Source organism: Apiospora aurea, assembly GCF_038362705.1.
Source record: "Apiospora aurea strain CBS 24483 chromosome Unknown utg000008l_segment0_segment0, whole genome shotgun sequence".
In the NCBI taxonomy this organism is placed as follows: Eukaryota; Fungi; Ascomycota; class Sordariomycetes; order Amphisphaeriales; family Apiosporaceae; genus Apiospora; species Apiospora aurea.
Window position 1 is genome coordinate 1,107,976 of NW_027117395.1, and position 22,845 is coordinate 1,130,820.

Consider the following 22,845-nt stretch of genomic DNA (forward strand, 5'->3'; position numbering starts at 1 on the left):
GAATAGTATCGCTTTTGGCGGCGCTATACCACGGGTTTGAGCATACACCGATGAGGGGGCGACCTGGAGACGAGCAGCGGCATGGCGGCTGCTGCCAAGATGACCTGGACAGTCCTGACCAGTAGCAGCAACACCAAGGCAATGCGGCTAAATTACTAGAAGACAGGGGAGGCAGGTAAACGGACATCAAAGCAAGTGTCAAAAGCTCAGGGGTTATTAGACTGTACAACAAAGGAACCTTTTATTTTTGTCAACACTTCTACCGCAGTGAGTGCTGCATGCAAGCAAATATCAACCTGAACACCCTATCGCACATGGCAAGCTCCGTACTTGCTCGCCATTCTTAATTAGACTTGACCGCCTTCTTCATGTCTCAACAGAAACAAGTAAATCAACCCGGGAATTTTTCTTGTCAACCGTCATGGTACATAATAGTGTATACATTTCCTCCCCCCTCTCCAAAGCCAGTCTCCCCTACTGGCCTCTCGAATTACGTCTCAGTCTATTAGCGAACGAGCTGGCATGTGAGTGGCCACGGGGCCGGGAGCTCTATTGACCGGCAGGTCCGCCACCCCTCTGCCGCTTGGCACCAGCAGCGGCTGCGTCCGACTCTCCACGAGGCCTCTTGTTACCAGGCTGGAAATCGCTGGCAGCAGCATTCAAGCTTGCTCTACCCTGCATTCCACCACGGGCCCCACCGCGGCCGCCTCTAGCAGCGCCGCCGCCCCGAGGTACTTGGTAGGGTCCGCTCGGCTGTCGGAGCCCACTCCTAGTTTGAACGCCGGGAGCGGGGATATTGCTCTTCGCTTGTGCTGGCGGGGGCTGCGGCAACGAAGATGGTTGCGGCTGCGTGGTGCTGGGGTTAGACGCGTTCGCAGGCGCGAAGGGGTTGACGGGGGCCGGAGCAAGCTTCGGCAAAGATGAACCAGCAGCAGCAGGCTTAGCGGCCTGAGATGGCGCACCATTGGGGGCTGATTCAGGTGCTGTATTCATGTTAGTAATTATCGAGAAACTTCCTGATTGCGCTCTCGACTTACCTGATGGAGCCTTTGGTGCCGATGGCAACGTCGATGCTGCAGGGGCTGCAGGGGCTGCAGTGCCCGGTGTCGGAAGCTTAGGCGCAGGCGGAGGTGCCTTTGTATCCTTGGCAATATTCCAGACCTCGACGACTGGGCGTTGAGGTGTCTCCTTGGCGGCTGTCTCCACCACGGACAGCTTGGCGGTGGCAGCCCGAGCTTTGTTGTCAGCCATATTCACTTGTAAAGTGGCCTTTGACTGCATCAGCTTCTGTGCTTGTTCCCTGGCCTGGGCAATCTTAGCGTCAACTTCGGCCTTCGACACGTGCAACTGCTCGCATTCATCCTTCAACTTCTTCGTCTCCAGGGCGATCTTCGACTTGATGTTGTTCGCCAAGATGGACTTCACTGTCGGGTTCTTGGCAATGAAATCCCTAACTTCTGCTTCGTTCTCGAGGTTGGTGGGTATCGCCGGCGTTCCGCTGGGAGTGCTTGGCACAGGCGCCTTCGATGGTGTTGCAGGCGGCTTTGTATCAGCTGGAGCCGAACCTTGCTCAACCTCCCAGATCTTTCTTTCCTGTTCCAGTTGCAACTTGAATTGCTCCTGCAGCTTGTCTTTCTCCTGCTTGAACTCTTCCCTTTCTGCGTCCATCTGAGCGGCCTTCTCCTTCAGCTTGGCGTTCAACTGAGACTTCATCTTCTCACTGCGCTGATGAAGTCGGGCCTGCTCGTTCTCCTCCAGTTCGCGAGCCTTGGCCTCGAGCTCAGCTGCCTTTGCTTCCGCATCTGCAATCTTCTTCTCGAGTGCTTGCCGCTCAGCGTCAGTCAGAGGAACGGAAGGAGTAGTACCGTTCTCCATGTTGACATCAGCATCGGATGTACCAGCTTGAGCTTGAGCCAATGCTTGGTCTCTCTCGTAAATAGTAGCCTCGAGCTGGCTCCGGAGTGCTTCAAGCTCTTGCTCGATGGAGGCTTTTTGAGTGCTAACACTCTCAAGCTCAGACCTGGCTTCAGTGAGTTGCTTCTCAAGTTCCGACGCATTCTCGGTGCTTGCAGCAACGCCCTCTTCTACAGCAGGAGGTGCGTCATTGGCAACTGGTGGTGCCGGATCCTTGCTTCGCGACGCCTCTTCCTGCAGCGACTGTACCTGCGACTGGAAGCTCTTGATTTGCTCTGCGGCAGCCAGGCGTTCCTTCTTCTCAGATTCCAGCTCTTCCCGTGTCGATGCCAGCTGGGTATTGGCATCCTGGAGTTGGTTCTGAAGGTTATCTCGCTCGGACATGATGGCTGTCTTCTCATTGACTGCATCAGTCTGTGCCTGCCTCGCCTGACTTAGCCTCTGCTTGAACTGGTTTGTGAAGCTCTCTTTCTGCTGTGCCAGCCTATCTCTGAGCTTGGTTTCATTTTCCTCCACCTCCTTCTCCAGCTCCTGCACTCTCTCCTTGAGTTTGGATTCAGCTTCTTGCAGCGAAGTCTTTTCTGTTTCCAAAGCGGCGACAGACTGTTTGAGTTCCTCGACTTCCGCAGGATCGGTACGTCCATGTTTGGCCAAGATATCCTCAGTTCGCTTCTGCCATCGGTCACGGTCTTCATGAAGTTGTTTGACCTCGGCTTCCTTGAAGGCCTGCTGGCTTTGCAATTCCTCAATCATGGCTTCCAGCGGTTGGATCTTGGATTCCAATTCAGCAATCACTGTCGATTTTGTTGAGAGCTGTTCCTCAGCCTTGCGGGTTTGCTCCCTTAGAACGGCATTGCTTTCCCGGTAGACGTTAAGCTCTTCAAGCTTGTTCATCAGATCCTTGTGGGACATGGACGCGCGTTGACTATCAGAATTGGCGTGTCGCTCTTGATCAAGCTTCAAGCGAGTCTCATCAAGCTGCGACTGGGTGTAGTCCAGCTGTTCTTGCAGACGCTTGGCCTCGCTCAGCTTGAGATCGTATTGAACCTCAAGGATATCCTTCTCACGGCGAAGATAGCTGGCAAGCTCGCGTAGTTGACTCTCGGAGGTTGAAGACGGCTGCGCATCCATGGCCTCCAGTGAGTCGCCCATAGCTGCACGGTTTTGTTGCAATGCCGCAACCTGAGAAGAAACACTGTCAAGCTGCTGATGCAGAAGTTTGTTCTGTGCATCCGCGCCTTCATGTCTAGTTCGCAGCTCAGAAAGCTCCTGCTCCATCCTCTTGCGACGATCCTCCCAAGAGCTCTCATTCTGCAAAAGAGTTGCGCGAGCCGACTCTGCTTCGACTCTCAGAGTGGCTACTTCGGTCTTGAGCTGGTTGTATTGCTCACGTGTCGTAGATAGAGACTTGGCTGTTTCTCCATGCTTGGTGACTTCATTCTCATAAGCGTGTTGAGCGTTACTGGCAATCTCCGCCTGGGTTCGCAGATCCTCTTGGTGATAACGGGCAGTCTCGCTGTAGTTGACCTCTTGATCCTTAAGGCGCTTGATCTCTTCATCCAAGATAGCTTTCTCGTCTTGGAAGCGTTGAGCCACTTCGTTCTGTGAGTCGCGAAGAGTGGATAACTCGTTGTTGGATCTAGCAAGCTCAGCGGAGATCTCCTCTACACGTTGCTGGAGCTCCTTGATGGACCCATCCTTCGCGGCCAGCTGTGCATCCATATTCGCAGCGTATTCGTCCTGGCTGCTCGTTATGGTCCGTAGATCCTCCTCGATAGCTTCAGTGAGTTCCCTGTATTCGTCATTCTGGGTTCTGGCGTTCTCCAGCTGAGATTTGGTTAACTCAAGGTCGCGTTTGAGGTCAGCAGCCTCATGGATAAGTTCCTGGATGCGCTCATCTGCGTCTAGACCACCGGTCTGGTCCATACCGGCGACGGCAGTACCCGGTCTGGGGGTGGGACGAGGTTGAAGTCGCTCGGCCTTCTCGGCGGCACTGTTCAGTTGGATGGTCAATTCGTCGTTGCGCACCTGAAGGTTGTCTTTCATGGTCTTGGTGGCAACAAGCTCTTCACGGATCTTGCTGAGGTTCGCAGAAAGCTCATCGATGCGCTTCTGGAGTTGCTGCGTGTCGTATTCTTTGCGCTGTTGTAGCTTCCTGTTCTCCTCCTGCTCGTCGTTCAACTTCTTTCTGACAGAGCTTAGTTCAGCCTGCAGAGCTTCGATCTCGGACTGGGAGCGACGCTTGAGTTCCGCCTCGCTTATGTCGCGCTCATTCCTGAGGTTTTCGTGTGTTGCAAGTAAGGCATTGAGGCGTGCCTTCTCTTCGTTGAGGCCTTCGTTGGTCTTGGTGAGTCGCTTTTCCATCTCTTGATACATGTTCTTCTCCATCCGTAGGTTTGCAATCTCCTTACGAGTGCTTTCCAGTTGGCCCTTGGTTTCTACCAGCTCCTCGATGGCTTGCTGAGTCCGTGTATCCTGCCGGGCGGCCGACTCACTTTGAGTCTGAATCCTCTTCTGCAATTCCTTGTTCTCGCTCTGGGCTGACTCGAAATTGCTTTGTAGCATGTTGAACCGTTCCTGGGAGAGAGAAAGCTGGCTGTTGGTCTTGGCAATCTCAAGCTGTAGATTGTTCTTGATAGTAGAGAGCTCGCTGAGTTGCCTGTTCAACGTTTCTCGGTCCGTTTTCTGCTCATTGCGATAAGCATCGAAGTTTTGTTGAAGGTCTCTGAGCAGAGTCGTGTAATCAGAGGTATCTTCGCCGGCGACGGAATTCTGTTCAATGCTCGCCAGCACGTTGCTGTCTCTACCCAAAGCAGAAGACATCTCCTCGGCCGATACGCGCTCCTCAACCATACGACGGAACATATCACGCTCCGTCATGATGCTCTTGGTTCTGGCAGCAAAAGTCCTTAGACGGTCTTCAAACTCCTTGATCTGTTCCTTCAACCGCACATTCTCGTTGCGATCCTCAATAGCCTGCTGCTTTTCCGAGGCCTCCGCGTCGTTCTTCATCTCCTCGGACAGCTGGTGGATGATCTTGAGAAGCTCCTGGTTCTTCTCTTGCAGATCCTTCACGTCACGGAATACAACCAAGCGCTCGGTGACTAGCGTATCAACATCAGACATCTCGTCATTTGTGAATCCATCGGCGCGAGAGATACGTTGGAGTTGCAGTGTCTCATCAAGGGTCAATTCCTGGTCGCGATGCTCCAAGTTGAAGATCATCATCTGCAATTGGGCACTGAGGTCCCTCAGCTGACTGCGTAGAATGTTTGCTTCGACCTGGGCATTGGATAAGGCAACCTCGGCTTTCTTGGCTGACTTCTTCGCGACGTCTCGCTCCTTGAAACTTTCGTCGGACAGGTGAGACATATTTTGGATCTCCTTTTGAAGACGAATGTTCTCAGAAGACAGTTCATCCATCTCAGGAATCTTGGCCTCCAGCTGGTTCATCATATCGTCAATCTCTTCGCGCAGCTTTTGGTTCTCGAGTCGTACACTTGACAGTTGATTCCTCAGGGTGGCGTTTTCGGAAATCGCTTGTGTGGCCGAAGTCGCGGATTTTCTGGTAGAACCAGGCGTTCCAAATGGCGAGCTGGGACGTCCGAACATGGAGCCGTTCGTAGGTCGAGGGGTCTGGGGTGCCGAGCCGGGGGGCGGAGGGGACGTGGCTACTCGCGCAGACTCTTGAAGTCGTGCAATCTCAGCTTGCAGACTTTCCAACTCCGAGGTAGCTTGGTCGTAGTTCTGCTGAGCCTGCGCCAACTGCGCATGAGCATTCCTGACGGCATCTTCGCCCTCCTTCTTGACCATGTCAACTCTCGACTCCACCTCCAATAATCGTTTCTTCTGGCTCTGGAGAAGCTCATCCTTCAACTGCACAAGTCGTTCTCGGGATTCAAGGTCTTGGTTGTAGCTCTGTTCCTTGCGCGCAAACGCTTCTCTCTCACGCTGCAAGGTGGAGAGAACCTCCTCGGTCTTGTTCTGAGCCTGCTCTAGATGTTTTCGGAGTTGCTGCTCGGTACGTGTCTTGGCATCGAGTTCGCCCGTCAAGTCGTTGACCTTATTCTGAAGTTCGCTCAAGCGTGCACCCTTCTCCTTTCGGTACTTGAGTGCCTCTTCCTGCTTCTTCTTAGTCTCGGTCTCGTAGAAGTCGGCACTGCTTTGCGCCATTGCCAACTGTTGTTGGAGTGACTGTTCCCTGAATTTGACGGTAGTAGCGGCAGCTTGGGCCGATTGGATGGACTGTTGCAAGGTCGCAACCTCTTGCGCAAGCTTCAAATTCTTCTGGTGTTGTGCCTGAAGCTCCTCAGACAGACTGTCGTTTGCCTTGGTCTTGGTTTCGATAATGGCAAGAGTATCACGGTTCGAGAGCTCAAGGGAGCTTATGCGGGCGCGCAACGTCTCAACTTCGGCTGCTGAAGTGCTGCTCGATGACTTTACAGATTGGATTTCGTTCTCCAGGCTCTGCCGGGTCGTTTCTGGAAAAACAGTTAGTTCCCACATTGACGGTGAAGGAAAAGTTCGATAGGACGTAGAGGCCCAAATGCGAACATGCGAGCAGTTTGACTCTGTGTGTGATATGTAGCTTACCCTCCTGCTTGAGTTTCTGGCGCATCTCCTCAACATCCTTGAGCGCCTTCTTGGCGGTCTCATTGCTTCGATCGCGCTGCGCTTCGGCACCTCGTACGTTTGTCTCGAGCTCCACTTCCAGCTGTAGCTTCTGGGAGTACAAGCCATCGTAGTCGTGGGCCTTTGTCATGACGGCAGCCAAAACGGCGTTGACGAGGTCAGCGGTCGGATTGGTGGTGACGGAGATCAAAGTGTCCTCTGGCGTGCCCAGATGGGCCGCCAGGTAGCCGATATCGACGTCGGCGGCGGCCATCTTATCGATGTCGAGCAGGCGAGCTTGGTGTCATGGGCAGTCGATGCGGAAAATCGAGTGACAAGGTCGGGTCGAGTAAATGCCACTGCCACTGGGGGATGTGTGATGGAAACGTGGAATGATTTGTCGCGATGGAAGAGTGGCAGACCCCACGGCAGTGCAAACAAAAAAGGTTTGCTATCCCTGGCGTAGAATCGGCGACACGCGAGAACAAAAAGAAAAGAGCCGGGTAAAAGGAATGGCAGTCGCGTAAAAACCTTGGAACCTGCCGACCAGAACAAACGGCGGGATCGAGGTTGGCCGACTGAAAGGTGGTGGGATGCGAAGGAAATGGCAGGTCGCCAAAAGTCGAAAGAGATGAGAATTTCCTTTGACGGTTGGCTAGAGCTCCAACTCGATGCTCTGTTTTCGGAAGGGAAGGCGCGACTGGGAACTGCTGCTGCTGTAACGGCAAGGCAAGGCTGTTCAATGTTGTAGCTTCCAGAACAGGTACAGACTGCTAAGTACTCCGTACTGACGGCCAGCTTGCTAACCTAAACCAACTAGCGCCTGGAGTGATGTGCTGGTTGCTGGTTCTCCAGGCCCACTTTTGTTGATTCAATGATGGATGGTTTCCAGCCTCCCCAATTTTTCAGCCTAGACGTCACTTTCACTCCTTCCTTACCGAAGCATCACACTGGAATTATTGCCTTAGGGATATTGGAGCAGAGATCCTTCGAAATGTTGGCCAAGAGATGAACTGTCTCTAACCAAAGGAATAAATCGAGGTTTATGGGGAGGCAACATTGGCCAAATTTATCAAAGAAGATACACATTTAGCTGAGATGCCATCTGTACAGCGGTGGTAGATTCCTATGTGATGCTATTACTGGATAACATTGTATTCAGTCCCGTTGACAGAGTGGTCAATGAAGGGGCTCTCTAATGCACACGTCTCTATCATATTTTTCAATCCACAGTTGAATTTGACCGAATCTACGGCCATCTCGTGGCGCCAAGCCTGCGCACCGCGCATCAACAGATTGCTGCCACCGAGAACAATGCGAGCGCAACCAAATGCGCCGTTATATGCACGGCTGGTCCGCCCAGAATCGACGGAGCGGCAATGTCTCCCTCCACGTCAGACGAGAGACGCATGTAAGCGCGATAGACGGGCCAGAGATGGTAACTTCCGAGAGCCGCAGCAAAGAGACCATTATATCGACGAAGCCCCCGCGAAGACACCAGCATCACGACAGACAAGAGCACGCTGGAAAGCAACAGACCACCATACTGCCTCAGGATCAGCTCTGCTGCTGGTGAACAATCGGGCAACTGTTTCTTCGGGCTCAAGATGAAACTGAGTGCTGCTGGAGTCTCGATGATGGCGTGCCAGAGGTAGGCCGGCTTAGACCACCACGACGATGCCATGCCTGAGAGTCGCTTGTAGATATTTGGGTCGGATTGGTGTCTCACGTATAAGGTCTTTTCCAAGTCCGTAGAAAAAGAAAAGAACAATTCAGGGGATTCGAATAATGGGTCATCCAGTCAATAAAACCAAAGGTATACCCTCCCTCGAGAATAGGTAAGTAGTGTTCCCAGAGCGTAAGACGACCAAGTCAAAATTGAGGAGGTCATAGCTCTATGCATTATACTTGCGGTCCGGAATCCTTCCGCTGTCGTTCACGGTCTTGACAATTGGGGCATTCCATCCCAAAAGATGCGACGAAAAGACGGGTTTTACTTGAAGATGCTGTCACCTCTGGTTCTTTTCTTTCTTTCACGAAGTAATGATGCATGTTTTTGCACCCAAGATCCCTGCGGGCTGTATTTCAAGCGATACCGCCGCGACGCGCCGCCATCGCAATTAGCTCTAGAGTCCCCTACAATCTCCCACTGTTGGTATATTTAAACATCGTGGTGTCCCGACCATGCTCACAACGACTGGCCCGTTCCCGAACTCTAATGCCACAGCACGCTACGCTTAAAGTCTTGGCAGGCCGGCGCGTTCCTGGAGAAAGCGCAGTCGACCACATCCCCCATATCACCAACGTATAGTAGTCCAAAGACGTCGAGACGTCTCCAGATTGTCCATCGAACAAGTGGGCAATTCCCGGCTTGGTCTCTTTGTACACAATGTCTTGAGAGCCCGTTGCAGAGGATTGGCATATCTGTTTATCGCGCTCAACTGCTCGCTTAGGCATATCATGGCGCCTCGCTTTGGCGTGTCCAGGATTGGTCTGGCCAAGATGGGGCAAGACCGGCTTCCCGCTTGATGATGGGCGCTTTTTGTTTTCAGCTGCCAGGGGTTCACTCACGACTCCACGCGCTAAGGGGGGGCAGGCAGCACATATCACAGCATCGTTTGTGGGATATCATTCGAGGGAAATGCCAAGAGCCGCACGCTTCGAGCGGCGTCTCCTCGAGAAATTGCAAGCCATGTCCCGCTTTCGGGGTCCCTCTGTCTGCCTAAAAGTGAACCTCTTCGCCCCAGGCTTCATGTTGGGCTTCCACCATTGCGCAACCTCTCCTTGAGTTGACACTCGATTCTGTGATAACCATTCTTGGTGAGCGTAGTAGAAGACTTCGAAATATGCGGGATACTAGTAGGAGAATGTTACCATGGCTGGTGTTGGGTGGATCGCTGGCTGTCGCTTCCGACATCGTCTATGTGACAGACTTGACGATCTTCACGGAGTTAGTGAGTTGCCGCCATTCTTTTTTTTTTTTTTTTGTTGGTCGCCAGTCGTTGGCATTCTTCTATCATGATACCGCCAGAGCATCTCTCATGCAACAGTATTCCGCCGGCATTGAAATCATGCATCTGGCTCCGTCATACTCATGGTATAGGACTAACACGCACAGGCGCCCTGTGCTGCTTCGGCATTGTCTTATAATGTCATGGCGATGACCTACTCTTCCTGCCCGCAGGCCGTTACCGATTTGCAATCCTGCGTTTGTTCCAAGGGCAACAATCCCTCGTCACTACAGGCCGCCATCTCGAAATCCATAAGCTACAGCTGCGGATCGACTGCGACAGATGACCAAGCCAGCGCCTCGCAAGTATACGCCGGCTACTGCAATCAGGCAAAGATCACGCCGTTCCCGAAGCCGACGCAAACGGTCTCGCAATATATCATGGACTTTCCAGAATGGGCCGAGCTTGCGCCTTGCGCTGCATCCGCAGTGTCATACAATGTTATGTAGGTCTTTACCTGAACCACCCACCATACCATCTTCGCATCGCGCCGTTCCGTGCCGTTTTCTGACTTGTTAAAAAGGAGCATGGTTCGTGGCATAAGACCCAAGCAAGATTTCGAAGCCTAACGACCTACAGACCTACGATCTTTGCCCTACCGATGCGAGCCTTTTGGCCCCTTGTGTTTGCCAGAAGAACCAAAATTCCCTGAGAGTCAGCCAGGCCATCAACACGTCGGCCAAGTCGTCTTGCTCAGCACACACAGCCGATGTATCGTCAGCTCAAGCTTTGTTTGCCGCATATTGCGGCCTTAACAACGGCACCTCCTCGTTTCCCACCCCGACAAACCCTCCCGGTGATAGTACGAGCCCCTTTCGCAATCCTAGAGCAGAATGAGACACTCACGCTCGTCTTAGTGACGTATTATGTGACCGGAATGGCTGAATACGGGTCTCTCGCACCATGCGCTCAATCAGCATTGTCATCTGGTGTATTGAGTGTAAGTCAGAATCTAAGCTATGCAAAGTCCTAATCTGATACCTGATATTCCAGCAAACATATGACCTCTGTCCCCCAGGCCCCAAAGCGTTGGCGTCCTGTGCATGTATCAAGGAGGGCATGCCTGGTCTGGTATCAGCCGTAATTACGAGCGGTGTGAGGTACTCTTGCGACAAGACGGCATCAGCAGACATTAGTTCAGCCTTGAGTGTATGGGACATCTACTGCAGTGCTGCAAAAGGATTGACAAAACCAGCCGGTGTTACCGAGTCAGGTAGGCAGACCCTACCCATTGAAGACTTCCATAAACTAACCGAGCAGTCGAACAAACGTCCCCTGCAGCCAGGACTGGCAGCGGTAACGGAAGCGGCTCTGGCCCACAGCCTACCGGAGGCAACGGTGCTAACGCAGGCTCCGGAAGCTCGAGCGGCAACGGCGCAGACGCGTCCAAGGTAACCAAGTCCAACGTGCCGGTGATTGCTGGGGCTGTGGTCGGCGTCGTACTCGGGCTGGGAGCCATTGGTGCGGTCCTCTTTTACTTCATGTGGCGGCGCCGTCATGCCAAGGGTGGAAATCAGGAAGAGGCCACCCAGAACCTCACGACTGGCCCAGACGATGGCGCCGGGAAGCCAGAACTCGACAGCACCGCGCTCGCTGTTATGCCGGCCGCCGGGAGCCCCAGTGTCAGCTCATTGAAGCCGGTGTCGCCTTCGCGGGCAGACAACATCTCTCCAGTATCTGCTCACGGGCCGCCCAAGCCGGAACTGTCGTCAACACCGGTGCCACGGCCACAACCAGAGCTTCATGGAAACCATGTCTCCGAAGCATATGGGCAACCAGTTCACGAAGCACCTGGTCATTTCCACGGGGGAGCGGACCACGCAGCACTAGGACAGACCGCAGCAGCTACATACTCATATCAGCCACACATGGGGTGGCAGTCGGGGCCAGTGCATGAGATGGATGGTGGATACGGTGGGGGTGGACATGAAGGTGATCACTACTAAGACGAAGACATGTAATGCCAAACACCAGCATGCATTACGGCAAGATTACTGGTTTTGTATCGCAATCGGGTGTGGTTACTAATAAGCCCCAATAAACTGTTAATGTCTATTGCGCACAACGCAGGCGATTTCCCTCGGAGGGTAGGACTGACAAGTTGAGCCGATTATTCCACTGCCAACCATCCCGTCCCCTGGTCTTCCCATTGCTAGTTGAGGCTACGTGAATGCACACCTATCATTCGTGTTTAATCTAGTTCGTATGATAGATAAAGCAAGTACTTACCTGCTTCTAATGAGTTCAGTGAGGTGGATGGTACTACATTGGATCGGGTTACCACGACATGGTCAAAGTTGGTACATATGACCTACACCTCCCTTCGATGATTGAGTCACGAATTTGCTTCACCTGCCTGTCCTGCCTTGTCCACCCATTCCTTGCCCATCTACTCTCTCAATTAAGTCCCAGCCTGCGAGCATCGCACTCCGGGCACACTTTCGCGCTTTAATCACATCATAGTCGAGCTCGCAAGCCCACGTTGCTCAAGATGAAGGTTAGTTCATCTTCTTGAATGTCCAGCAACTGGCTATATCTAACAACATGGGAACAGATCCTTGTCGTCTCCCTCCTGCTCATGCTGGCCATGATGGTGGCTGGTACGCCCACCGCAGACGCCGCAGCCCAGCCCAGCCTCCACGAGGTCAAGGCCATGCTCACTGAGGCTGCCAAGCTCCACGACGGCGATGCTGCTCCTGCGACTCCCACCGATCCCCTACTTGCCGCTATGGGTCCCGACGACCATTACATTGTCGACTGCGGCGGTTCCTACATCCGATCCTACGTGTGTTGGTGAGTTTGGTCTCTACCTCCATCACTCACTTATGCATACTAACGTGATCTCAAGGTACTACAACAACACTCGCTGCTTTTCCGGCAGATTGACCTCTGATGATCAGCAATGCCTCGAGGATTGCAAATGTACCTTATGGACCGGACCCGATTGGACCCTGCCAAGTAATGGCAATCGCGAGATGTCAAGCGATACCCCCGCCAGCAAGGAGAACTCGCACACCGCCGAGCGCGGTGTGGCCCATCCGGAGACTCCCTCGAACGGTGATGATGATAAGAAGAAGAAGAGAAGCGTGGAGGAGGACCCTGCTCTCTACGATCTGTCCTGCCACTCCGAGGACCAGATCGCCGTCTGCCATGGCATAGGCGTAGGCTGTGACCAGAACGGCCAGATGACGGGACCGCAAGTGGCGTCCTGTTCGTCGCCCATCTGTGCGTGCCACCAACGTCCAGGGAAGATATTGAACTAGCTATATCTTTGGGGTGTGAGATACGGGCTTGACAAACAGTGTGTATGTTGTCCTCGCGGGAATATGCATGTCATCTTTAGATAGGCAAACAGACCAATTTCACAACAGATCCGGAAAAGAGACACCTCTGTCTTCGTCGTGTCGTGTGGGTTTCTCTCAGTAAGGATGATTTCGTTCAAATACCGCGACGAGATTCGTAGGGGCATTCTCACGTGGCTGTCATTCATTCTAGCGCATGTACTTCGCCAGTATGCCAATCCCATCTTGATCAGAGCATGTTACTGTGAGAATGATATTTGTCGTCGGCGATAACTGGTGGGTACTCTCGATTATTGTCAACAGATGCATGGCCCTGTGAGTCACATAAGTTGCATGATCTCTACCACTGTCATAGAATGGCGGCATGGATTTTGCGGCGTATCGACCACTCCTCCCTTACATAAGATACGAACGGAAATACCGGCTTTAAGGGGTTCATCGCACCACATTAACGCAAACTCCTGTTTCCCCACAGCGCTGTATGTCTTCAGCAAGGAAGTACCATGGAGGTTGACTGGCCACTCATGGCGGGAGTTTGGGGGGACACAAGTCACACAACGCGCCAATGTGCCGCAAATGCAGGTTAAGCCAAGCTTCAGCGGCTCTTACTTATGTAACTATCAGATGTACTTGCCTCACTGTTGGCTGCACTCGGTTCCATCATAGCCGAACGGAGTCGTCACTCCCGGAGGATGTGTAGCTGTTGAAGTGTGACGTTGATATTGCATTTGACGGTCACCTAGCGACTCGGCTGGCGTTTGCAACAGCCGGCATTGCAGTGCCTAACTTTAGAACACAACTTTGTCCAAAGTAAACGCCGATCATCAGGAGAGGAGAGGGTCACCACGGGCACCAACATAAGCAGGTCAAACAGACCTCTGCCGATCTGTATCCTACGCAACGTACTTCTATACAGCGGATCACGATTTGTCAGCGTCGGACCTATCATCGCAGGGGCAACAGAACAGCGAGGGAGGAAAGACTATCTCCGACGATGGAGGATGGTAAGAGAGACACATCGAACCTCGACTGCTAGCCAAGCCAGATCTGGGATAGTTTGGTAGTCGCAATTGAGCCTGCCCCACCATAGCTCCTGACAACATCGAACAACAGCGCGGGGTAAAAACTGGCGACGTAGGTAAAGTGGTACCTAACCTAGGCAATTCCCATCGGGAAACAGCAAATGCTTGCAGATTGCGTCACGACTCAATCTCTGGGTATATTTGTCATGTACGTCGATGCGGCAGAAGCTACCCACTTCGCCCAGGATGTGTGGACAGGACAGTTTGCTACTTGCCATGACACTCATCGTGCCTACGCCGTATCCAGTTAGGAGGCAATAAGATCCAAAACATCCATGAGTATCCATGTGGGTTTGTGTTGCATGTAGGTAGGTAGGTAGGTAGGTAGGTAGGCAGACAGGACGAGACGTAAACAGTGCAAGGTAGGAAACACTCAGAGGTATATATATATCTCAGAGAAACCCCTCACCCACCTCGTCCTGGCCGAGACTCTCATTCAACTTGTCATCTATCCATCTTGTTGATGCATCGTCGTCTCCTCACACCCAATTCCATCCGCACATTCAGCACCACCTTGACCAGACATATCACCACTACTACTACCTCTACCACCAGCAAGATGCCCGCCGTCAAGTCCATGTTCGACCCCAAGGACATGCAGTTCCGCCACCTGGGCCCCACCGGCCTCAAGGTGAGCGTGCTGTCCCTGGGCGGCTGGCTCACGTACGGCGGCACCCAGAAGGGCGAGATCGTCAAGAAGTGCCTGCAGACGGCCTGGGACCACGGCATCAACACCTTCGACACGGCCGAGACGTACGCCAACGGCGAGTCCGAGGTCGAGATGGGCACGGCCCTCAAGGAGCTCGGCTGGCCGCGCGACGAGTACGTCCTGACCACCAAGGTCTTCTTCGGCACGGGCCGGAAGGAGCCCAACACCCGCGGCCTCAGCCGCAAGCACGTCGTCGAGGGCCTCAAGAGCTCCCTGGAGCGCCTGCAGCAGCCCTACGTCGACATCGTCTTCGCCCACCGCCCGGACTACGCCACCCCCATGCGCGAGATCGTCGAGGGCTTCACCCAGGTCATCCGCAACCTCAACCTCGCCTACTACTGGGGCACCTCCGAGTGGTCCGCCACCCAGATCATGGAGGCCACCCAGATCGCCGAGAAGTACAACCTCATCGCCCCCGTCGTGGAGCAGCCCCAGTACAACGCCTTCCACCGCCAGCGCTTCGAGGTCGAGTACAAGCCCCTCTTCCAGCAGTTCCAGTACGGCACCACCATCTGGTCGCCCCTGGCCTCCGGCCTGCTGACCGGCAAGTACAACGACGGCATCCCCGAGGACTCGCGCTTCGCCACCAACAAGTCCTTCTTCGAGAACACCATCAAGGAGCTCCAGTCGCCCGAGGGCAAGGCCAAGATCGAGAAGGTCCGCAAGCTCACCACCATCGCTGAGAAGCTCGGCGGCAACGCCTCCCAGCTCGCCCTTGCCTGGTGCATCAAGAACCCCAACGTCAGCACCGTCATCCTCGGCGCCACCAAGGTCGAGCAGATCGAGGACAACTGCAAGTCCCTCCAGCTGTCTGAGAAGCTGACCCCCGAGCTCATGGATGAGATCGAGAAGATCCTGGACAACAAGCCCGCTGGCCCTGCGACATTTGGCCGTGACCGATAGGTGCCAGGCTAGGCTAAGATGTATCGAATTAGAAGCACTCATCCAAGGATACCTAAAATGACATAATACAAGAAACCATCAAGACACCTGCATATGTTTTCGTTGCTTGATTACCAGGTGATTGATGTTATGCGATCTTTCACGCCGGAAAGTTGTATTCACCCAAAGTGATGACCTAAAGATAGCTAGCTTCAGTAGAGATTTGAGCGCCAAAACCCCTTATCGCTCATTGTGTTGCATGTGCCGTTAATTATAAGACTCCTTTACTTACTATTCCGACTATGAAAGTCATGCCATGCTTCAACATACGGAGGGCTCAATCAATCCAGAGCGGATGAACGTTTTCCCAAAGGCATGTGTTGTACACCCAATTCACATCAGTAGAGCCTGATAAGCTGGAGGACAACAAGGAGCACGTAGGATCTCCCCGATCGGGTTGCGGAATTTGTTTATCAGATTTAGAACTGTATTATCTCATTGTCTTTGGCTAAAAGGCTGCTTGGTGGTCGAATGTGAGACGATTATAATCAAAGGCCCCGTGCGACATGTAGATTATACCCCCAATAACGCATAAGCATATCGGGGAGGGTAGGTTCAGGTATCACCTTCTTTCTATGAGGCCCCTGCTATCCCTCTTCGTCGTCCTCTTCGCCTATCAAAGCCAATGCCTGGTGTCTTTTGGTACACATATCCTACAAAAACCAAGAACTTGCTGTGCTTGCTTATCATGCTTGAATGGACTTCGCAAGAAGTCAATAGCCGCCGTCATCGCCGTAGGGGTCCTCCTCGTCTCCGTCCATGTCCAGAAGCTGATCATTTTCGGAGAGGACATCCAAATCGCCTTCATCGTCGCGATCGTAAGTGTCTGCGAAGGGATCGTCGTAGTCGCCGTTGCGCAACTGTTCCATATCCGAGTCGGGTTCGGAGCCTGCCTCGGGTGAAGGCGCAACCGGGACTTCGGAGCGGAAAAGCTGCAGCCGCTCAGCCAGGGAGGGTTTCTTCTGGGGCTTCTCGTCTTCAGAATCGTCTTCGTCATCTTCAGAATCGTCGTCGCTTGCGCTTTCGGCTTCGCCCTGTTCGGTAGCCGAGTCGTCGTCGTCGTCGTCTGATTCTGGCATGGCTGTCCTTCTCCGTCGCTTGTTTGCACGTGTCGGTTCTCCTTCGTCCTCGGAGTCAGACGTAGCAACGCGTTTCCGTCGCTTGTTTGGTTCAGTCTGCTCTTCTTCTTCTGTTTCTTCCTCTTCCTCCTCGGAATCAGACATGACTACGCGTTTGCGGCGCTTGCTCAGCTTAGACTGCTCGTCCTCGGCACTCATGTCCTCTCCATCCTCCTCTTCCTCCGAGTCTGACATGACGGCCCTTTTACGGCGCGTTGCAGGCTGCGCATCGTTTTGTTCCTCGTCTTCGCTCTCAACTCCGGACTCCTCCTCGGAATCTGCTAGCACACGGCGTCTTGGTCGTTGGACGTTGCGCACAGATTCATCCGCTGTGTCGCTTGCCTCGGCATCACTGTGATCAGGCGACCCAGGTTCGACACTGGAGAAGTGGACAGACTCGGGCTCGACGCTAGAGAAATTGGCAGAGTCAACTGCAGCGGCAAAATCATCGGGTGGTGGCGAGAAACCATTGAAGACTGATGTGTCGAATTCCTGCTCTGAGTCGTCATCGAGCACCTGCAGATCATCTTCATCACCTGAAGCTTCGTCCTCGTCAACCGAACCATCGTCGATGCCCTCGCTTTCGTATTCGTCAGGATAGTGCTCATCTTCTTCATCCCCTGAAAACTCATCGGAATGCCAATCGTCCGCCTCTTCCCAGTTGCCGCCCACCGGGTAGATCTCTCTGAGCTTGTCATAGCGGTGCACACCGGAGCCTTCGAAATCGAATACCACTATTGGCCAAATGGTTTCCTCTCCTATCTTGATGACAGAACATTTCTGGCCGAGCGAGGATTTGTCTATGCCCTCCCCCTCCTCCTCTCCATCCTCTTCCTCCTCATGGCCAAATATTGGCAAATTAGTGTGCTCGCGCTCTCGGCCCTGAGGCCAGCAGTAAAAGGCTTCGTAGTCTTCACCCAGACCCGTGTCTAGCTCTTCCACCTGAAGGTGGTATGTCTGGACTGCATCAGAACCACACCATCGCAGGTTTCTCGTTGGATGCGTAATAGCTTGTGTGACGAAGTAAGTCGATTGCAGATTGGGCCATTGCGGACGTTCCGTAGAAAGCAAATCCTCATATTGGTGTTCGGCTGTGCCTTCAAGGTCGAGGGCGATATTGCGGATTCCCGTGAATACGCCGCTCTCTTGCCATGAAGATATGGAGGCAAAATCTCTAAAGTAGCCAGATACCATGATAATATCTGATTCCTTTCGGTACCGAATGATGCCAGGTTCGCCGCCTTTCTCGATCGCATCAGGGTAGTACTTCAAGGCATATTCACGAGACTCGTGATGAGTAGCCAATATAGCTCTTGCTGGTGCGGTCTGGCGCTCCAATAAAGGACCTTCATGAAGCTCGTTGGCGCCACTAAAAGGCATGCGAAAGCCAAAGACGCGTGCCGGGGCTCTCATGTCCGGATCGAATATCTCCCAGATGCGCTGACGAAGCTCTAGCGGAAGGCGGGTAAATTGGGGAAAGGACTCGAATTCGAACCCGTCCTCAGATTCATCATCGGTGTCACCTTCATGAGACTCGTCACCTGATTCCACGGCCTCAACATCAAGAAAGTCATGGTTCTCATCGTCGTCAGACTCATCCGATCCATCAGAGTTGGATTCATCGACATTATGGTCGATATCATCGTGATCAGGAGCCACAGATCCGGTGCGATCCGATCCCGACTCCGATTCTGACCCCGACGGCATTTTCTACCAGACGTGACTGATACCTGATGAAAATGAGTCTGCTTTGCCAAGCTGCAAGTTCCGGCCTGGTCAACGCGACCGATGTCGAGTAAGTCGTATGTGTCTCGCCAGATCAGAAGGGCTCGATATCCAGCATATGATTAAAAACTTGCAGATACCCCCCAAGGCACTCTCCAGATGCCCAAAACGGAAGCCGAGAAAAGCAGGAACGTGGATGACAACAAACGCGAACCTTGTGAGATGTGGCTGTGATTGATGTCTGCGAGATGAAGGTAGGGATGGATTTGAGTTGAGCCACACATGAGCATGGGTCCCGCTGCAAACCTAAAATGATGCAAGTGGGTTAGGTCCACTTAAGAATAGCTGGCTATTTTGGTGGGGCCATTCATTCAATGCTAGCTGGCTGAATTCAATGTTGTACCCCTGCAGCAAAGCTATCTTATGATGCCTTTCTCGATACAGAGTACATAAGTGAATACATAGGTGAATCTACACGTATCTATATTCATGTGACCTACCTACCTTATAACCAATGCCTCCTTTCCAGAACTCCTGCATCCTGCATCCTTGTAGCGGCCGCTCAGAAACTTGCTCATGGGCTTCAAGAGCATACATCACACATTTTTCAACTGTACATCAAAAATGAAAATGAAGATGAAAATGAAAATGTAGGGCTTCGTATTGTGTCACGAGGTCCTCGGCTTTTGGGTGTAAGATACAACCTACATATACATGTACTACCAGGGTGCAATATCTACACCAATCCCAGAAAGACCCTTTGCCTCCGGAACGCCTTCTGCACACCGCAGGCCCGGTATCATCCTGGTTTCGTTCGTTGCATATCATTCGCCGGATACACCGCGCCATGCAAACCCGACCGACGTACCGACCTACCAATTCGCCCAACCGCTTGACCACCAGTGTGCGCTTTCTCGAGCTGAAGAAAAGAAATTGGAGAGATATCAACAACCGCCAAAGATCGCCGCCAAATGCTATGAATGTGAAGAAAAGAAACAATCAGGATTCTACGCCTCGCCATGCTGTTCTAATGAATCGTGTTTATCGTGCGGCTCCGATAATGATATGCGCGCTTCGAGTGGTGGTAGAGATTCTAGGCGGGAGAAACCAACGAAAGCAAATGAACGTGCGCAAAAGGGTATCGTTGACCCACAGTGCTGAACAAGTGGATAGGAAAGAACTCAGTCGATGGTCATGTGTAGAGTGAATTTGGTTCGCCGTCGCGGTCGACTGTGCAGGGTATAGCGACCCTTGCGGATGGGCTGCACAAGCATAGCGTGAAGTGGCTTCATACCGGAAGCATTACAAGCCCGGCTATGGCCACAGCACTAGTATGCAAATGCTGGGAGAGATGGGGTCCAAGCAGTCAAGGATTTGTGCTTGGGCTCGCGTTGCAGTTCCGACAGAAGATCATCCAACTCGGTCCAGTTGTCAGGGTTATCTGCGAACTTTCGGTGCTTACGGGAAGCGATATGCTGTAAGGTGTTGCGTTAGTATAATGTTTCCTCCGTATAGAAAGGCATGTTGGATTCACTTACGTCCTCAAAGTCCTCAAACTTGTCCTGGCAGTTCTCGCAATAACCTGGTTTGGGATCTCGCTTTTTCGCCGCCTTGACAGCGGCTCGCTTTTCAGCTTGAGCACGTGCCTTCGCGTCTTCATCCTCCTCACAAGTTGTAGCATCGTCCACCAAATCCAGCCTGCGACTCGACGTGCGGCTGAGTGTAAGGGCTCGTCTGGCCGTGGGGTCATCCCGAAGGTTGGGGTCCACGCTACCGGCACGACGGGAACTGAGATCGTGGGAACTATTTCTTTGAAGAACCTTTCGCTGCAGACCGTGTACTTCCTTGCTCATCATACCGATGGCACCAGGGGTCGCAGCTGTTGACGAGATCATTTGCGATCGGATGGCAGACGTGACGTTCGACGGTTGAACTCCTGAAGCAACAGGCTCGCCTCCAAACAGTCTCGTTGTACCAGCACGGCTTGTGAAGTTGGGGCGGAACTCGAATTTGTTTCCAGGCTTCATCGAGTTGGTAAGCTCCACCGAGGTAACACTAGAGCCTCGATTATGGGTACTCTCCATCTCACCCAGCGACCTTTTGCCAGTCACGGGCTTTGCCAGGGGTGCCTCTGAGGGTTGCAAAACTGCCTTGGCATCAACTGCAGGCTTTGCTGCTACTTGCTTGGGCTTGGGCTTGGGCTTGGGTTTCGCAACCTCTCGGTGGTCATAATCCTCGACAAAGGGGCAACGGCCCAGTGGCGCCGTACGAAACTGCGGCCAGTCACCGTCGGCCTTGTCGGCCACCTTCTGGTATTCTCGTACCATGATAGGCTTCTGCTTTTCCTCAAAGTCATAGACATAGACGTACGGTCCCTTGAAGTAGTGGAGCTCCTGGGTTGTTACCGTAGGGTCACGATCAGAAGGCCCGTTAACGCGCTCATTCTGCAGGAGCTGCAGAAGGTTGGGCTCATGAACTGAACGGGAATCGGTGTGACTCGCCCGGACACTCCCACTTTTCGATCCACCATAGGCAATGGCAGCACTGACCAACAAGTCTTCCTCCAACAGCATGGACAACATTCTTTGCAACTTATCCATGGACCAGATCTTCTTGCCCATCTCACGGGCGCGGTGAAGCACGTCCATGTTCCTCTTTGGCCTAGTATCTTGGAGCTGGGTCAAAGGCCGTCGGCTGGGTACCGCAGTGGATGTTGTGTCAAACAACTTCCTTCTCACTGATGGAGTACCGTCCGTCACACGATTCAGCAACGAGGGATTAATGGTTTGCACTTGCTCATGCCCATCGTGGATTTCCGTAGTAGTGTTGGCGGCTTCTTCCTCTCGTTGCCGGGCACTCTTTTCAGGAGGGATCGAACGGGTGGTTACCACATGGGTGATATCATTGGAGAAGAATTTGTCCTCGCGCTGTGGAGTCGTAGTCAGTAAAGTTCATATGCAGGTCCTACTCCGAGTTTACTCACAGCGCCGAGTTTCTCGATTTGCCTTCCCAACTTGGCGCGGACCTCGGTAGGGATATTTTCAAAATAGAAAACCATTCGCGGAAACCTAGCCCGGTGATGTTCCTTCCATTGCCTGATTTCTTCCAGGTCTTTCTCGGTGTATCTGTTGGACTTGCTTTCGGTGTGCTGCGTTTGATGATGGCCCATCCTTTCCCGTGCCAACCTGTTCTCGTATGTGCTGGTGGTGCGTCGTGTCTGTGACGGGACCTGGGGCTTGGCCATTCGTTTCGAGGGCGAGTTCAGTGGCCGCGGGATGCCCGACTCCAGCATCTGCTTCTTCGCCGGAGGAGGGTGCCCGTAGGCTTCTTCCCTCTGCACATTGGCATATGAGCGCCTCTGCTTGGCGGCAGCAAAGGCGGCGGCGGAGCTCCGGATGGGCGAGTTGGCGACATTCTGGTTATTGGAGAGAGGGATGCGTCTAGCTGTTCCAGACATGTTGGAAGACAGAGGAACGGGGCCCGGTGATAGCGATACTGCTGCCATATAAATGTCCTATATCATGCTGCGAATGGCTCTTGGGTTAATGTGAAACTGTCGACTGCGGAACAAGTCGAGATGTAAAGCCGGACTCGTAGATATGTCGCGAGCTCTGGGGTATCGTAGAGAGAAAGTCGTCAGTTCGCGTGGTTGGTGCTAGGGCGACGCAACCAATGAACACACTATGTGCTGCGGGAGTTGGTGAAAGCTCGGGGCGTGATGTGTTGCCTGCTATTGGTGGAGACTCCAACACGTCAGTTTTTTGGTGTCTAGCACGGAAGCCGGCAGAGGAGACACAAGGTCAAGGTCGAGGTCGAGTATAACAATGATGAAGGAAAAGCCATACCAGACAGAGGTTGAAGGGCGAAAGCTGCAAACCCAAGATTTGCAGTTGCCAGTTCGGGGCAGAGTTTGGTGGTCGAGGTTAATAAATTTGAATAAGTCTGAAGTTGCTGGTTTTGGGGAGGGGCATGGGGGAGTTTGTAGCGTGTGCGTGGCCGGGTCGGGCGGTCGTGAAGGCTGGATGTACGCGAAGCGTGGCACAACACGCTTTTGGCTGGGTGCCGGGAAACACGACCAAAGACGGAGGGGATTAAGAGGGCATTAGAAGTCCGGCAGCGTGGTAAAATTATGGAAGAAGTGCACAACGGCCAAAACGACACGAGATGCGCCTGTTCTGGTGGTTTGGAGAGTCGGTGGGCGATCTGAGGCAACGGCCTTAACACAAGAGGTGATGCTCCTTGGGGGTGTGGTTGCAAGACAGGCAAGCAAAGCAAGAGGGAGAGCAACTGATTTGCGCCCGAGAAGGACTGGCTGGCCGGACTGTGTTGCTGCTGTGACTAGGAAATTGGCGCTAGCCTTGATTAATCCGCGAGCCATTCAAAAATAATAACATTGCACGGGCCGCCCATGCTGCGTAAAGAGCAAAACCT

The 22,845-nt window shown here is 53.1% G+C and overlaps 6 protein-coding genes across 6 annotated transcripts; 3 read left to right on the plus strand and 3 right to left on the minus strand.

The window, feature by feature from the left end:
- Positions 1–549: 549 nt before the first annotated feature.
- On the minus strand, positions 550–6,799 carry PG986_011834 (uncharacterized protein; the record flags this gene model as incomplete). The annotated part of the gene is made up of 2 exons (XM_066848056.1): positions 550–6,395; positions 6,508–6,799. The coding sequence occupies 2 exons, from the start codon at positions 6,797–6,799 to the stop codon at positions 550–552; spliced, it is 6,138 nt and encodes a 2,045-aa protein (XP_066694752.1).
- A 2,572-nt stretch (positions 6,800–9,371) lies between these two features.
- Positions 9,372–11,482, plus strand: PG986_011835 (uncharacterized protein; the record flags this gene model as incomplete). The annotated part of the gene is made up of 6 exons (XM_066848057.1): positions 9,372–9,479; positions 9,644–9,976; positions 10,116–10,338; positions 10,394–10,476; positions 10,530–10,749; positions 10,818–11,482. 6 exons carry the CDS (start codon positions 9,372–9,374, stop codon positions 11,480–11,482), a joined length of 1,632 nt encoding a protein of 543 aa, XP_066694753.1.
- A 545-nt stretch (positions 11,483–12,027) lies between these two features.
- On the plus strand, positions 12,028–12,799 carry PG986_011836 (uncharacterized protein; the record flags this gene model as incomplete). The annotated part of the gene is made up of 3 exons (XM_066848058.1): positions 12,028–12,033; positions 12,091–12,329; positions 12,385–12,799. The coding sequence occupies 3 exons, from the start codon at positions 12,028–12,030 to the stop codon at positions 12,797–12,799; spliced, it is 660 nt and encodes a 219-aa protein (XP_066694754.1).
- A 1,680-nt stretch (positions 12,800–14,479) lies between these two features.
- On the plus strand, positions 14,480–15,532 carry PG986_011837 (uncharacterized protein; the record flags this gene model as incomplete). The annotated part of the gene is made up of 1 exon (XM_066848059.1): positions 14,480–15,532. The coding sequence occupies one exon, from the start codon at positions 14,480–14,482 to the stop codon at positions 15,530–15,532; it is 1,053 nt and encodes a 350-aa protein (XP_066694755.1).
- Positions 15,533–16,284: 752 nt separating this feature from the next.
- On the minus strand, positions 16,285–18,396 carry PG986_011838 (uncharacterized protein; the record flags this gene model as incomplete). The annotated part of the gene is made up of 1 exon (XM_066848060.1): positions 16,285–18,396. The coding sequence occupies one exon, from the start codon at positions 18,394–18,396 to the stop codon at positions 16,285–16,287; it is 2,112 nt and encodes a 703-aa protein (XP_066694756.1).
- Positions 18,397–19,742: 1,346 nt separating this feature from the next.
- On the minus strand, positions 19,743–21,919 carry PG986_011839 (G1/S regulator NimO; the record flags this gene model as incomplete). Its single annotated transcript, XM_066848061.1, has 3 exons — positions 19,743–19,889; positions 19,953–21,341; positions 21,398–21,919. The coding sequence occupies 3 exons, from the start codon at positions 21,917–21,919 to the stop codon at positions 19,743–19,745; spliced, it is 2,058 nt and encodes a 685-aa protein (XP_066694757.1).
- Positions 21,920–22,845: the final 926 nt, after the last annotated feature.